This window comes from Leuciscus leuciscus (assembly GCF_965113295.1).
Source record: "Leuciscus leuciscus genome assembly, chromosome: 9".
In the NCBI taxonomy this organism is placed as follows: Eukaryota; Metazoa; Chordata; class Actinopteri; order Cypriniformes; family Leuciscidae; genus Leuciscus; species Leuciscus leuciscus.
In genome coordinates this window covers 20,221,147-20,238,049 of record NC_138733.1, presented here as the reverse complement: position 1 = coordinate 20,238,049, position 16,903 = coordinate 20,221,147, and the positions used below count along the sequence as shown (strand labels likewise).

Sequence of the window (16,903 nt, the reverse complement as noted above, 5' to 3'; positions counted from 1 at the left end):
GATTTTCTTTGGCAGGGGAAACAGGCCTTGATTAAACAGAGGCTAAATTTGCGTAATGTTCTTATAAAGTAGCTTATTTTAGCCCAGCTCCTTTGTTTTAAACTGAATGCAAAGTTTTTCTCAGAACAAAACTACAGCTTCTTGTCACGGATGTACCATCAACACTGATCGAAAATAGAATAGTTAAATGATGCATTGGCATTTTTTGTGTGTGTCACTAATCCTCTTAAGGCAACAACTAAATTAAGAATAGGCTTAAAGGGATACTCCACTTTAAAATGAAAATTCTGTCATCATATACTCACCCTCATGTTGTTTCAAACCTGTATGAATTTCTTTCTTCTGCTGAACAGAAAGGAAGATATTTAGAAGAATGTCAGTAACCAGACAGTTTTTGGTCTCATTGACTTCCATAGTAAAAAAAAAAAAAAAAATACTATGGAAGTCAATGGGACCAGAAACTGTCTGGTTACTGACATTCTTCTAAATATCTTCCTTTCTGTTCAGCAGAAGAAATAAATTCATACAGGTTTGAAACAACATGAGGGTGAGTATATGATGACAGAATTTTCATTTTAAAGTGGAGTATCCCTTTAAGTAAATATAGTGTCCCTCATATTTACCAAAAAGGATTATACAAGTAGTTTTAATTTCTTGTATAAAATGTTGTTTTATGATTTAATTTCAAACTGCTAAATATATAGGGCATTCAATACAATTAAAAGTAAAGGTCTGCTATTTAATTCACAGCTAATAAGACCTCACAATTAAATGATTTATGTGGAAAAAATAAATCAGAGACTACTGATAATTTTTTTTTTTACTGTGAGCCTATTTTTAGTTTTACTTTAACTGGAAGCCCTGCTGCCAATCTAGAACTGTTTAGTAGATTAAGTCGCACTAAACATCATGCCAAATTTCTACAGCCGTCATGTTTGCGATTCCCATGTGGTCACAACTACAACCTTCTCTTTGGTCCCTCCACCCTATTTCCTGCCCTCTTTGAGGAATTCCAACCAGTGCTCATTTTTCTTGGGAAGACTGATCTGAGCCAGGCATTGGAGCAGGAACGAGATGTCTGCTTAAGAGACCTCAAAAACAAAACTGGCTTCCTTTTGAAAAAACAGATGGGGAAATTCAATCAGTCAATGAGTGGAGCCTTCCTTTTCACTCCAAACACTTTCTTCCTATTCCACTGCTGTGGATGAAGGGGAAAAAACATATTCAAATAGATTGTTATGTAAAATAACACTCGGGTCGTGACAAAAATAGCATGGAGTACACCAAGTCCTTTAACTGCAGTTTGACTGCAGTCATTGCAACTTTTTTGACCAAGCTTTTTTCACAGCAAGATTGTGGTGTATAAGTCCATTTTGGTTTGGTTGATTTAATGTGAAGTCCTGTAACCAAGTAAAATGTACTAAAATACTAATAAATATCCAAACCTTTTTGATCATTTTCAAGGTGAAAATATTTTCACATCATTAATAATATACTTGTTTTTAGTCAGTATTACATTTTCTTAAGGTTCAAAATGTTTGGTCAAAATATGTTTTTTTATTTTTTTTTTTATATATGACCCAGTCATGAGTCTAAAAGGGGTCCACTGTGTTTAACAGTTTTCTTGTTACATGACGTATATGCCACACTGATTTTGAATGGGTGGGCAAAATTAAAGTTCTTCACTGCTTTTTTCAAAAGAATAATTGTTTATTATCCGGGTAAAAACTTTTTTTCTTTTTTTTAAACCACCATCTTTGATTTAGTCAAAAGTGGGGAAAATTTTTTTTATTCAAAAATCACATTTAAGACATTGTATGAATTTTATTTCTAAGGCATCTTGAATAACAAAACAATTCATGCATATATTTTTAGACCAAGTAAGCAACTTTCAGTTTCAACTCAACATGCATTACGTGTGTGTCTGTGTGTGAAAGAGCTGTTTAATGATAATTACTGCAGTGAATTCAAACATAGTCTACTGAGTTCCCACAGCAGCCCCTCGGCCCTCTGGGAACTATCTGCACTAAATGGGTCATATACAGTCTGTTTATTTCTTTTCCTGCTGAGCTGTGCCTTTTCCCAGGTCTGCTCCCATTAGATTGCTGTAGTAAATCACACCAAGTTTTGTGACATGTCAATGCAACTGAAGTGTTAAGCTATTTCAGACTCAGCTAAAGATATAAATATTTTATTCGTCACTCATTGTTTTATTTAAGCCCTTTACTTTGTATTGTTTTCTTATCTTATTTTGTATTCACTGCCCACACTGGCAGCAATATGTCCTTGTGAGGAACAGAGACTGAATAGGCCATGAATGGAATCATGTAGCGTGACAAGAAAAAAAAAGAAAAGAAAAAAAAACTGGTTAAATTCTGTCCATTTGTGTTTATGGCATGCAGGATTTTAAAATAATTCTTTCACCTTTCCAACTCCAGTTACAGTTTAATCTGTCGGTTCAGTGATTAATAGGCTTTATCAAGCTCCATCGACTCTATACACTTAAACAAATTATGATAAATTTACGGTTAAAAAAAACGGCAACCTTAGCCTAGTTGCCAGAAAAAAATATTGAATTAACTTGGTCGTGATGAGAAAGTCACATGATGAATTAAAGCTCATCACAAGCAACTTCTCCAAGCTGAGAAGGTTAATACTAATTTATAGAAGGTGCTTGTTGTCATTCACACAAACACTAAACACCATCATGGTAACACACATGACATAAAAAAATGCAATAAACATTAATTTAAAGGCCAAGTTCGGTATTTTACACTTAAAGCCCTGTTTACAGATCGTATCTGATGAAATAGAACGGTTAAGATTAAAATTTGGACACATGCTGCTGTCCCGAGAATTTTAGGTTTATTTCGCTTCTGTAAACAGGGCTTTAAGTGTAAAATACCGAACTTGTCCTTTAACATTAGATGTAATAACTGATTTAAAAAAACGAAGAAACGGTTATTTCAACAAAAATACATCAAATGTCATAAGTGTCACGCAGTCACGCACGTGTCGATTTACGTTTTTTCACTGTAAATTATACAATGACTTGTTCTTCTTTACTTCCAAAAACTGTACATTTAATGGTATTTTACTGTAAAATTACATTTCATTAAATGTACGGCTAGATCTATTACAGTTATTCACCATATAGTACGGAAACCTTCTGTTAACCAATTAACAGTTTTTCACCGTAGCATTTTACCGTAGTCTTTTACTGTTAAAATCACGATAGTTTTTTAGTGTACAACATAACAATGTTAAGTCATTTATTCTATAGATAGAACAAAATAAGCATTATTATACACTAAAAAGTCTAATAAGCATATCCAGACATCAGTATGCCAGACATCAATAAAAGACACAATTTGTTGAGTGTGATTTCATAGTGGAATTACAGCTCTTTTTCCATCTCAGCTTAGTGTGTCATCCTCCCAGTGTGCCTTCTGACAGGCCTGTGTGCTGAACACTGTGAAAACACTCAGAGCACTAATGCAAACCACATGTCATATCTCGAAATTCCCAGAATTCCCACTATAAGGTCACTATGCTAGTCAATTGTCCTGCAAAATCGGTCTCTCGTTCAGCATTCCCCATGCCCATTCATGCAATATACACAGTAACATCTTTGATGGATTGACGACTTGCAAGGGCCCCGCAGAAGGGGGTGCTGGTTGACCCGTGGGTTCATCCTGGCCCTCTGCGTCAGAGCTGACCAGTAACTGAACCCTCAAGTGCTAAACCACTGATTAATTCAACCAGAACAGACACTGGACCTTCCAAGGAATATGTGGAGGAGGACGGTCTTAATCCTCACATGGTTTCTGCAGTAATCTAATAATTTGGTGCTGTAACGAATATAGGTGACCTTATTGAAGACTCCCCAGTTTCACAAAACATCACAGAAGTATTTATGCCATTACAGTTTGGTCTGTCAGAGGAGAAAGGGGAATTTCTAGGTCACTGAATCATAGTCTAAGGAACATTTTCACACAGATAATGAGACACTATATGGAATAGTATTCAGTCAAGTGGGTCAACACTATGATACATAAGGTGAAATGATGTTGAAATAGCTCTGAAGACTTATTCCAACACATTAAATAGGCTATACTGACACTATTATATTGCAAAAACGGGTTAGAATGCGGTGTGTTGAATGTGTGTTAAAGTTATAAATGTCAGTGAATGTTGGAAGTCTGATTATAATAATTCCAGAGGTAGTCATTGATTTTAACATTAACTGGAGCTTAAACCCACAGAGCCATAAAACAGAGACCCGTTTTAAAGGATGGTTTGAGAGGGCCTTGTATGCATATTTGTAGTCTGAGATCAACTTGGCCCATCGTCCTATAAAACTACGTAGACTGTGTCAAACAAATGTTTCTAATTTGGAGAAAATCTATTTAAACCACATAAAGTAGGTTCTCTTTGCTGTTTTCAGCATATTTTAAGGTGCTCTGCATTTTTTTTTTATCTTCAAATGAAGATAATGATCTGGCAGTCAGTCACATTCTTCAATCAGAAATGCATCGCTGTTTCAAGCTAAAAACACACCAAACTGATTCATCTGATTTCTTTGGAAACATGACACACGATTATGCCATTTAAAAAAAAAAAAAATCTGAACGGTTAAAGTATAGAGTTAACGTTTTATAAGACCTGATTCCTAAAAGTTATTTTAACTTGTATAATGTATTGTAGCCAGATTGATTTGGTCACATTACAGTCGGCTATTTAAAGGTATAGCAGAGGATGTTTTACTTCCTGGTGGGTAGTCTAAACTATTGGTCCTCCTAATTGTCAATCATTCTGGTGAATCAATCAAACTTTTCAAAAAGTGGAGAGGGCGGGTCTTATCTAAAATTTGGAAAGATCCTCCGCTATACCTTTAACTTAAAAAATACACAAAACCAGTTAAAGCCAAACATTTTTATATTTTATTGAATTTTAAGTCTTTGATTAACATTTAATGCTTGTCAATTAAAATATAAACGTTTTCTTGATTATTTTACTATTTCCATGTATATTAATTTGTTCAAGATTTATTTTTGAAAAAGGTTAGAAGTTACCAGTAAAGGGATATTACAACATTGTTTCTTTGCTTATGCAATCTTTGCATAATTTTTTACTATTTATGAAACCTACAGGATAGGGCTTGTCTATCCCATGAGTCAATGCTGCATCAGCATGGGAAAAAACATTGCTAAGCATTTGCAATGCTTAATGGCCTGAAGGTAGAGGAACAGTTCACCATGAAACTTCTGTCGTCATTTACTCATTGGCGTGTCATTCCAAACCCATCTGACTTTAGTTCTTCAAAAAACAAGGGATAAGGGATAACTTATCCAAGGGATAAGTTTACCAGAATGTTTGAGCTGCTGTCTTCCATATAGGCCTTACAAAAGTGGATGGGGACTAGGGATGTCAAGTTTAAAAAAGATAACAAAAAACATTAAAATATCATAAAAATAGAATACTACTGGTACACCGAAGTCATATGATAGGTTTATGTTAAGTTGCTGTTGACTAAAACTTGTGTTTGACCTCCCTGGTCACCATTGACTTTCACTGTATATGTAAAAGAGCAGCGTGGACATTATACTAAATAATATGTTTTGTGTTTAACAGAAGACAAAAAGTCATAAGAGTTTCAAAAGTCATACGATTGAAAAAAAAAAGGTTTAAAATCGTTTTGAAGCTTTTACGACTGGTCTGTCCCTTTAATTGCAATACATAACTGACTGAGGAAACGGTCAGTTTTAAATGACAAAACTTCCTGTTAACAACTTTGAACAGATATTTTACCGTAAAAAATACCCTCACTTTAGGGCCCCTCCTTCTGACAAAAATGTCATCATTCACGAGCATGATGAGCGCACGCCCCCGTCCCGTCCCTGCCCTTCTGCAGCTCGTCACCCTCAGCTTCAGCTTCAGCGAACTTAAGAGGTTTATAGCAACCCTACCGAGAACGCGCACAGAGAGCAGCTTATCCACTAACACCCCGGAATAACCTATCAGTACCAGAACAAACGAGGGTTTCAACGCAAATATCAAAGGCAAGTACAGATACTTTCACATGAAGTTTTGAATACTGTAATTTAAATATCAACTTGTCAAACTCTACGTCAGTGCTGAGATTTACAGTGTCAGGATATGAATACTTGGTCGAATCTGATACATTGCCATTTACATTTGTAGGCTACTATATAGGCCTATCTATATATCTATATAAACTCATTAACACTGAAAGGTTTACTTCCTTAAATGTTTATGGACATTTTTTATTTAATTTCTGATGACCGAACTGAAAACTCTTAAAACTCATAAATTTAAGTAGACATGACAGACATTATTGTAAGTGTAATGGATGTAATAAGCACACATATTATTTCATAGTGATGAAAACACTGTTCACAGTGTGTTTAAGGTAAATTTCAGTAGGCCTATATCTAAAACTGGCTTTTTCATTGCACAAATCAGGGTCTTGGTGACTGTAAAAGCCCTTAATTATAATACTTAAACAAGGTTTTAGTCATCCACATCCACGCTATATATCCACGCTTCTAGCTATATATATATATAAAAACTGATAAATAACCAACCCCGCCATTCTCTAAACACCATGGTGGGTGTGGACTGAAGTCTCAGCTATGTTAAAGCAATGACACCATGTGGTTTACTAGGGAAATCCGGGAATTGGCTGATCTCAAGGACTAACAGTGTTTAGCCATTACATAATGGTGAGTTAGTGTAACTGGTCCAAGTGATTTTCTGAAGGTCACGAGGACAGATGTCATTTAAGAGATGTACATTAGGTGATGCTTCTGCTCGCCATTGATAGAACACACAACTTTTAAACATTCAATATATATATTTGTCTTTCTTTTAACAAACATGTTTTCACAGTTGCGTCACACACCAGTAAATCTCAGCAACAAGCTGTGAATAGTCTAAAATGGTAAAAACATATGGCTCTCATAGAGAAACAATAACAGAAATGTGCTTGTTTTAATGCCCGCAGTGCCAGCAATGGCGTAATTAAATTAAGTCTGCTAGCAAAAATAACCACTTTGATTCTGTCTTTTCCCTTACACACACACACACACACACACACACACACACACACACACACACACACACACACACACACACACACACACACACACACACACACACACACACACACACACACACACACACACACACACACACACACACACACACACACACACACACACACAGAGTATATTTATACTTCAAGTAAATAATAATACTGTGCTATTAGTCTGTTGTATTCAGTGATTTCCAAAGGTTATGCAATCTTCACACTACATTTAAATGTTGAATACAATGGTATATGTCAGTGTGGATGTAATTTACAGTAATAGCTAGAGTTCAAAGGGGAATAAAAACTAGGGATTTCTAATCTCGTTCTCTACTGCCAATAATGTTCTGGGGCAGTCACAATTATACTCATAAAGGCATGCATGCACACAATGTATTCGCTATTTTGTCTTACAAAAAATCCAACAAATCCCTGCAACACGTTTTGGAAGAAGTGATATTTCTGAGGGTTTGTAATTTATAGGTAAGTAGCTGCAAAGACTAGAGAGAAAAAATATAAATCACCGCTCAGGGGAGAAGAAAAACAGCCATTTTCTTTTTTGTTCAAATTGCACAATAAATAAATGTGCTTTTCTCTTTCTCTCTCTCTCTCTTTCTGTGTGTGTGTGTGTGTTTGTATTTTTAGTTCTACAACACACTCTTGATTTTCACAGGTTGTAAATCTTTCTTCTCCTTTTTTGTTCCTCAGATCTGCTGTTGTGATGATAAATTCCAGGAGCTGCTGAAGAGTTTACATAAGACATAAAGGACGTCGCTTCCAGTTGCCATTTTGGGATTTAAAAGTGAGATAAAGGTGACCGACCAATCAAAACGTATGAAAGAGCTAATATCAGACTGAGGACTAGGTTCCTCTTCATTTCTGCTACAAATACAGACGTTTCACACCGAATACTGGGAAACAGAATGCCAGCCAAGACACCCATGTACTTAAAGACATCTACACCAAAGCGAGGCAAGAAGTTGAAAATACGGGACGTTCTTTCAAGCGACATGATAAGCCCGCCGCTGGGTGATGTGCGTCACAGTGCTCATGTCGGGCCTGAGGGAGAGGGGGGCATGTTTGGCGATGTGGGATTCTTACAAGGCAAACTTGACATGCTTCCTGCCCTCAGTCAACCGCCCAACTCTCGTTCTCACAGCATGGACAGAAGAATGGATGAGATCTGCGATGTGAACAGCAAGAGCCACACTTACCATCGCAGTCATAATTATCATCACAACTCTCTCCTCAAAACCACAATCTCCATGCCGGTGTTTATCGCGCCAGTGCAGCCTCCTCCTAAACCCCCCCGTCTGCATTTAGACGAGCAGTCGAATCCTGTTCATCAGCATCACAGTCCACAGCAGCAGCGCTCCATGTCTGTGTGTGAGGAAGGGATTGGGAAGTGCAGGGATCCCTGCCGTGACCCCACTCTCTCCGCCTCGATCCCAGTCCTGCCACACCTGGTGCCTTCCACGGGCTACTTGTCAGAGGCCTCCTCGGACGACTCCATGTCGGAAGGCTGTGGTCCTCTGGATCCGAAACGAGGCTTGAGTCTGGACTCTGATGCAGGGCTCAGTAATGAGGACCTGCGGAACGAACACTGTGAGTCTCCGGCTATCTCACCCAGCATGTCACGCTCAGAGTCCCTAATGGGTTTGGACCTGGACCTGGGACCATCCATTTTGGATGATGTTCTTAGCATCATGGACCGTTATAAGACTGTGGAGGAGAGACATGAGATATGAGGGGATTCACTTCAGAAACTATGATAAGTGTCAGCTCACCCATGCCATCTTATTATGCCTGTTTCAGAGGACAATGAAAGAATTAGGATTAAAGAGCAATAGCTGGTTGTGCCACAGATGCTGCAGAGTTATGGCACATTTTTAGCCACATGTAATTATCACAAATAGGCAATAATTGTGAAAACTCTGTGATGCTGTCATTTTTTAAAAAATACAATGATCAATCGATCAATTAATTTCCATAAGGTGATCAGGTCATTACACAACAGTGTTAATAGATAACATTACAAGAGCAGTGTTTTCCTGGGTTTTGGTCATTCTGACCTATCTGGAGATGTAAAAAATTCAAGCACTTACAGTTTGTTCATTTTTTATATTTGCTGTTACTTATTAAGCTATATTTAGCAGGGAATGAAATTGGGAGTTTGGCTAGATAGTACATTTTTCTTGTCAAAAAAGTTTCATTAAGTTTTGAGGAAGGTATCATTTTTAGGCAAAGTAGGAGCATATTGTCAAGGAATGGCCCAAAATGCATGTTTGATTTACTTCCATATGAGTAAACATATTATGCAGATAAAACATTGTATTCTGTCTAGCCTGTGATCTAAAATACTCCTTTTCCCTGCCTATGAGTACAAAGGAAATCACTTTGTAAAGGTTTATCTTTGTTGGGATATAATGTATAAATTATATTTTATTGCATTGTAATATATTAAATAAAAATGTTCATGTAAATAAAATATATATATTATAAATATATGCCTCTGGTGTTTGAAAAAAACTTTCTTTCATTTTATCTTTTCATGTATTTATTATTGTATTAATGTTTATTATATACTCTATGGTCAAAATATTAATTATTTAATGATTTTTATATATATATATATATATATATATATATATATATATATATATAGTATTTATTATAATACATTTATTTATTAAATTATGATTATTATTATTTTATTTTTTATTATTTACACTAAATTCTTTAAAATAATTGATGCTAGTAAAGTACAACTAGTCGGGCAGAATATTATTTTTCTAGTGAAAGTTTATTCCGGACTCTTTTTTGATTATTTAGGTCTAACCCCATGCTTCTAGATGTACTTCCGCCAAAAAGTTGAATTGACATGCGTATCATCCAATGAGATGAGAGTCTGGGGGAGGGTTTTCAAGCTAACAACCAATCACAGAAGCAAAATACCTTACGCATTTTAATCGCGACAGCTTTTCGTGCTGCTAGGAACGCCCGTATAACTCGATAGTAGTCATTTGTGTAATATACGCGTGACAGTTATATATAGACTTATTATTGTGTGAAATTAAAGAAAACTGACTACAAGAAGTGGTATAGTGCTGTAAAGCTACCAGCTATCATGAAGTGAGTAAAACCGTCACTTTAATATATGGACTAACGTTAGGAGCATTGCTGCAAATCTCCAAACCCAGTGTTTATTTACCAGAAGTTTTCTGCCCTTAATTTCCCTTTCATCCCTTTAGGTTGAATATCGACGGGCTATTAGTCTATTTTCCGTATGACTACATTTATCCCGAACAATACTCGTACATGCTTGAGCTGAAGAGGACGCTGGATGCAAAGGTATATTATAATCCATTCATCCATTGAGACAATTTCGTCTTATATATTATACAGTAACATTATGATTAATTTACATGACATTTCATGCAATGTTACATGCTATACTTAATATAAAATAAAAATCTTTTTTAAACTGCTTCTTCTTTTACTTTATACAGAATTATTTCTTTTCGAATTATTATAAAAAAAAAAATTTTGTAATCTTATATTAATTGAGAGGCTACATGGCAAATTTGTTCATTTTACATTTGTCTCCCAACAGAGGTGTTTAAATGACTTCGTGAAAGTTAAAAGTCATTCAAAAACTTAGATATGTATAATATGTGTATTTGTCTATCTATCTATAATTGTTTCTCTCTTCTATTATGTGTGCAAAGGGTCACGGAGTTCTCGAGATGCCCTCAGGAACAGGAAAAACTATTTCTCTTCTTTCCCTCATCGTTGCTTACCAGAAGGCGAGTGATTTCTGAATGACTGTGTTATACAATACAGATAACTCTGCACATATCTTAATTTATATTTTCCCCTCTTGCAGGCTTACCCTTTAGAAGTCACCAAGCTTGTCTACTGCTCTCGCACTGTGCCAGAGATAGAAAAGGTAATCAATAACTGACTTTACATACATGTTTATAACCCATTGCATAAAAACTCATCCTATTTTAATTACTTTTCATCAGTTAATCAAGTATGACTTTTCTGCATCCTCTCTTCTCCTGTCAGGTTGTGGAAGAGCTAAGGAAACTAATGGACTATTATACAAAGCAAACAGGAGCAAAAAACGACTTCCTCGCACTGGCACTTTCTTCACGGAAAAACCTGTGCATTCATCCTGAGGTAGAGGCTGCTAAATGAGCTTCAGTAAAATGTGTGTGCAGGTGAACTCAAGTGGAAGTGAATGTGTGATTACAGGTGAGCTCTCTGCGTTTTGGAAAAGAAGTAGATGGAAAGTGTCACAGTCTGACAGCTTCGTATATTCGAGCGCAGCATCACAGTAACCCGAGTCAACCTGTCTGCCAGTTCTATGAGGTATGAAGCATTTCTCAAGTGTATGCTGTAGCATTTGGCCTCTTTATTTATTTTTTACTTTACAATCCTACCACAGTTTGTGTCATATGAGTCACTCAGTTTTGTGTATGCAGGGAATTACAGTATATTTTATTATATTCTAGTGTATGAAATAAATAAGTCCATGTAAATCAAATGTTACATGATTATAATTTTTTTTATAAAAAAATATTTAAAAAAATGTTTAATGTTTTGAAATAATAAATATTTATTATTATTATTATTTTACTATAATTATTTAAAAATATTTGTTTCCAAATTGTAATTTGAACTGTAAAATCTTTAATTACTTTTATATTTAAATAAAATGAAAAGTTATTTTCTTTTCTTTTCTAAATCTTTTTTTTTTCTTGTAATCGAAGTAAAACATTTAAATAACACTATTAAAATAACACTATTAAAACAACACTATTAAAATAACACTATTAAAACAACACTATTAAAATTGAATACCTGTATGCAGGAATTTGATTCAGTTGGCAGACAAGTGCCCATTTCCCCTGGTATATATAACTTGGACGATCTGAAGGACTTAGGGCGTAGAAAGGGCTGGTGTCCGTACTTCCTGGCGCGTTACGCAGTGAGTACTTTGCTAGATGTAGTATTATTATTTTTTTATGCATGCAATTGATTGTTGCTTTCATATGTTTCTTCATTCAGATTCTTCACGCAAACATAGTAGTGTACAGCTACCATTACTTACTAGATCCAAAAATTGCAGACGTGGTCTCAAAAGAGCTCGCAAAGAAATCTGTAGTCGTGTTCGACGAGGCTCACAACATCGGTGAGTAGCAAATTGCAGTGCTTGTCACTGTCATCCATATCATGCAGACAGATCATGGTTATTTAAGCTGATATTGTTCCCTCTAGATAATGTGTGTATTGACTCCATGAGCGTCAACATCACCAGGAGGACGCTGGATCGCTGCCAGACTAATGTGGAAACCCTGCAAAACACCATTAGCAAGTATGACAAAATAGTGCGAGAGTGAATTAACGAGTGTCTTATTTATTACTACATGGGTAATGTCTATAATTTCCTGCATTCTGCTTGTTCTTTTAAAGAATTAAGGAAACAGATGCTGCCAAACTTCGAGAAGAATACAGGAGATTAGTTGAGGGTCTTAAAGAAGCAAATGTTGCCCGAGAGACTGACATCTATCTGTCCAATCCAGTTTTGCCTGATGAAATCCTCCAAGGTCAGTTTTTATCATCTACAACGACACACTAAGTATTTGGAAACACTAAAAAGATGCCTGTCATTGAATTAGATACAATATATCAAACCAATTTGCATCTGCGAACAAATGTCATATTTTGATGATGACTTTCAACCAGCTGGTCCCATATTTTTAGTTAGATACTTTTTGTCTTGATTTTGAATTATAAAAATACAATATCTATCCTATCAAATGAAACGTAACAGACTTCTTTTGTGAAATGTTTTGCTTCAAATTGCTATATTTCTTTAAATTACATATTTTGATTTATAAAGTAAAGACATTCATACATTTTTAAGTGTGGCTTCAGTGTCCAGATATGTTTGACACATGCGACTCTCACTACAGAGGCTGTTCCTGGCAGCATCCGCACTGCAGAGCACTTTGTAGGCTTTATGAAGCGCTTCCTCGAGTACCTGAAGGCACGTTTGCGGATCCATCATGTGGTGCAGGAGAGTGCTCCTCAGTTCCTCAAAGACATCTTCGAGAAGGTCTGCATTGACCGCAAACCCCTGAGGTGAGAAAAATAAACAGTCAGTTTCTTCTGCCACCCCGTACTGGAAATAGTACTGATGGTCATTATTAAGTAACGAAGCCACATATTCACCCCAGCCTAAATGTATATTTAATCCACTTCCAGATTTTGTGCCGAGAGGCTGCGCTCACTGCTGAGGACGCTGGAGATTGCAGACATCGCTGACTTCTCAGCCATTACCCTGATCTCACACTTTGCCACACTTGTCAGCACCTACAGCAAAGGTAAGAAAGCCTCATCCTGCCCTCCTGCCACCATGATGTTGCAGTCTTGTTTACCCTTGTTCTGCAACTTTACATGGAAATCCAGTCACTCCAATTGGAATCCATGTGATCAGGAATTTAGCGTGAGGGCAGAACATTTAGCAGATTTTGCAGTGTTAAAGGAACCGTATGTAAGAAATGTATTTCAATTAATCATAAAATGGCCCTGATATGTCACTAGACATTAAGAAATCATGTTCATTTCAAATACTTATATCACTGACAACAGTAGTCCAGCCAGGATATTGTCATTTAAAAGTGAAGTTGCAGCCCTCAACTGATGTTGATGTTGTCATGTTGTGTTTTGGCCTGATGCTCCACCCTCCACCTATCTACCAATCACAAAGTCAGTAGTGTTTCGGCATCCGGGTTGCCAGCTCTGCTCTAGTTACCACAGCTGCAGCTACAAACATGTCGGATAAAAAATGCCAGCCTATCTGGCAACCTCGAGTCAGGGGGGAGGGGGAGGGGATACACCGCTCTACAGTAATTTGAAAGTGATTGCAGTACCAGTTTTGGCCACAATCTTACATACGGTTCCTTTAAAGTTAACACCGCAGCGACCAACAGAAAGCTGCTCTACTAATGTTTTCCTTCAAAAGTGAGTTCTTATGAGTAATAATTCTCTTTTAGGCTTCACCATCATCATTGAACCCTTTGAAGATAAAACGCCAACAATAGCGAATCCCGTTCTTCACTTCAGGTGCATTCATTCTGCAATTTGTCATTTCTATTAGATGTCTATTCATTTCAGTTTATTAGCATTATCACTAACTTTTCCTTTCTCTGCAGTTGTATGGACCCCTCTATCGCCATAAAGCCAGTGTTTGGGCGTTTTCAGTCAGTTATCATCACATCAGGGGTAAGCTGTGCTCCTCAATCCATATGCCGCTATCTTTGCATGAATATTAGATTACACGCACCCTACCCACTAATCTCTTCATTATAATCCCACTGTAACACTCATGCCATCTGTGTAAGACACACTTCACTTTCACCTTAAAGTGTGCAGGCCAAGTGTCACTTGTCATCAAACCTCAGTAGCCTACACTTCCACATCATCCGTTATTATCTTCTGAAGTTATTTATTTTAGAAACTTCACTATTCTGGGTTAGCTACTTTTGGATTTAGGATCATTTTTAATTCTCTCTCCGAATTAGACGCTCTCTCCGCTGGACATCTACCCACGCATCCTTGATTTCCGCCCAGTGACTGTGGCTTCCTTCACCATGACCCTGGCACGGACCTGCCTGTGCCCTCTTGTGAGTTATGACTATGGCAATGTCCCCAAACTGTTTGTGCAATTGTGCAAATATTTGCATATTTAATTTAAAGTTTTGAAAGAAGATATATGAGACGGATGTCAAAGACAAGCCCCCCCTTACTTAATAATTACTTAAATACTTATAAGTTATCCTCTGGCCCCCTGTTTGAGAACCACTGCATTAAGCTGTATTAGAATTTTTTAATCTAGACAATTTTTTTCCCATTTTTTTTTTTCCAGATTGTTGGTCGAGGGAATGATCAGGTAGCGATGACCTCCAAGTTTGAGACCAGAGAAGATTTTGGTAAGTTGTTTTGTGAATTTTGTTTGTGAAATTGGCTTTATTTTGTAGTGCTTGTTGAAAGAGAACCATTTTATTTACTACATCCCATAGCTGTGATCCGGAACTATGGAAACTTGCTGCTGGAAATGTCCGCCGTTGTCCCTGACGGAATTGTTGCATTCTTCACAAGTTACATTTACATGGAGAACATTGTGGCCTCCTGGTATGAACAGGTATAAAGAAGCAACTTGATTCCTTCTCCGATCATTTAAAGTGCTGTTATTATAATCGTAACTAATTAACTTGCTGGATTTGTAGGGAATCCTTGAGAACATCCAAAGGAACAAGCTCATTTTCATAGAGACCCAAGATGCAGCCGAGACTAGCATGGCCCTGGAGAAGTATCAGGAGGTCAATAATCATTGGGTTTTTAATGCTCCCTAATCCTATTTCCCTTAATCGTCTTATGTAATGTTGACTTTATTTTGAGTGTCCTGTAATAATGTAATCACTTTTGTTATCTTTCACTTTCAGGCCTGTGAGAACGGCAGAGGAGCAATTCTGCTCTCCGTGGCAAGAGGGAAAGTGTCCGAGGGGATTGACTTTGGTGGATACTAGTCCCTTTATCAATTTAGCGCTGTTTGTTTTTAATCCGCAAATTCTTTAATAAAATTAAGTTAAACCTTTTGTTGATCAGTTTTTCCTTTTAACCCCCAGTTCATCATTTTGGTCGTGCCGTTATCATGTTTGGAGTGCCGTATGTTTACACTCAGAGCCGAATCCTCAAGGTATGTAGAGCTCCTACATCATGATTTCTAATATTGTCTGTAACTAATAAAAACCATGACCCGTTTGCTTGAATCAGGCACGGTTGGAATACCTCAGAGAGCAGTTTCAAATCCGGGAAAATGACTTCCTGACGTTTGATGCGATGCGGCATGCGGCTCAGTGTGTGGGTAGGGTCATCCGAGGCAAAACAGACTATGGCCTGATGATCTTTGCAGATAAAGTAAGTAAACTGTTTGGAAAGAAGCATGCAAACTTTTCTTTGTCGTTTAATTGTTATTTTTCCCCTCAGCGTTACGCACGAGCAGATAAGCGAGGAAAGCTGCCCCGCTGGATCCAGGAACACCTCACAGATGGAAGCCTAAATCTGACCATTGATGAGACGGTGCAGTTAGCCAAACACTTTCTGCGACAGATGGCACAGCCCTTCAGACAGGTACGGTCAAATCATGGGTGACCACGGTCGTCGATTCAATGATCTAAACCTGTCATGTTTAGTGGGTTTCATTCAGTAAGTTTGTACTTATATTCTTTCTAAATTTAGAAGCAACTGAAATCATGTGTATGCAAAAAGTGAGAGCGTAACAATACGTTAGCTGGGATGAGTTTGTGAGGTGCATAATTCTCATAAGAATCTTTGTGTGGCAGGAGGATCAGTTGGGTTTGTCTCTGCTGACCCTGGAACAATTGCAGTCTGAGGATATGCTCCAGAAAATTGCTCAGATTGCGCATCAAGCCTGAGGTCTCTCACAGCGGAAAGGAACATAACTGAGAAAATGTGTATATATGTATGTATTTTTTTAAGTGTTTTCTACAACAATCCAAGAAGCATTAATAAATGCTGTTCTTTAACCGGTGTCATTCTGTATTGTTTGAAGTGCAACATACTGTCTCAGAAGCAGCTGTAGAGGGCACAAACGCACACTAAATCACAACTGTAGATCACCAGGGGCCTCATTTATAAAACGGGTGTATGCACAGATTTGTCAGGTTCTAAGACGACGTATGTGCTTTTCCTCATGGA

At 37.1% G+C, this 16,903-nt stretch overlaps 2 protein-coding genes across 2 annotated transcripts; both read left to right on the top strand.

Annotated features, from left to right (window-relative positions):
* Nucleotides 1-5,903: 5,903 nt before the first annotated feature.
* On the top strand, nt 5,904-9,614 carry LOC309505537 (cdc42 effector protein 2). The gene is made up of 2 exons (XM_082178933.1): nt 5,904-6,062; nt 7,820-9,614. Exon 2 carries the CDS (start codon nt 8,035-8,037, stop codon nt 8,857-8,859), a length of 825 nt encoding a protein of 274 aa, XP_082035059.1. The 5' UTR covers nt 5,904-6,062; nt 7,820-8,034; the 3' UTR covers nt 8,860-9,614.
* Nucleotides 9,615-10,094: 480 nt separating this feature from the next.
* Nucleotides 10,095-16,731, top strand: ercc2 (excision repair cross-complementation group 2). The gene is made up of 23 exons (XM_082178792.1): nt 10,095-10,243; nt 10,363-10,462; nt 10,840-10,917; nt 10,998-11,060; nt 11,183-11,296; nt 11,372-11,488; nt 11,991-12,107; nt 12,188-12,311; nt 12,398-12,494; nt 12,593-12,726; nt 13,096-13,264; nt 13,388-13,506; nt 14,179-14,248; nt 14,338-14,407; nt 14,707-14,808; nt 15,051-15,114; nt 15,205-15,326; nt 15,412-15,504; nt 15,628-15,700; nt 15,811-15,881; nt 15,959-16,102; nt 16,172-16,315; nt 16,528-16,731. Exons 1-23 carry the CDS (start codon nt 10,239-10,241, stop codon nt 16,618-16,620), a joined length of 2,283 nt encoding a protein of 760 aa, XP_082034918.1. The 5' UTR covers nt 10,095-10,238; the 3' UTR covers nt 16,621-16,731.
* The last annotated feature ends 172 nt before the right edge of the window (nt 16,732-16,903 follow it).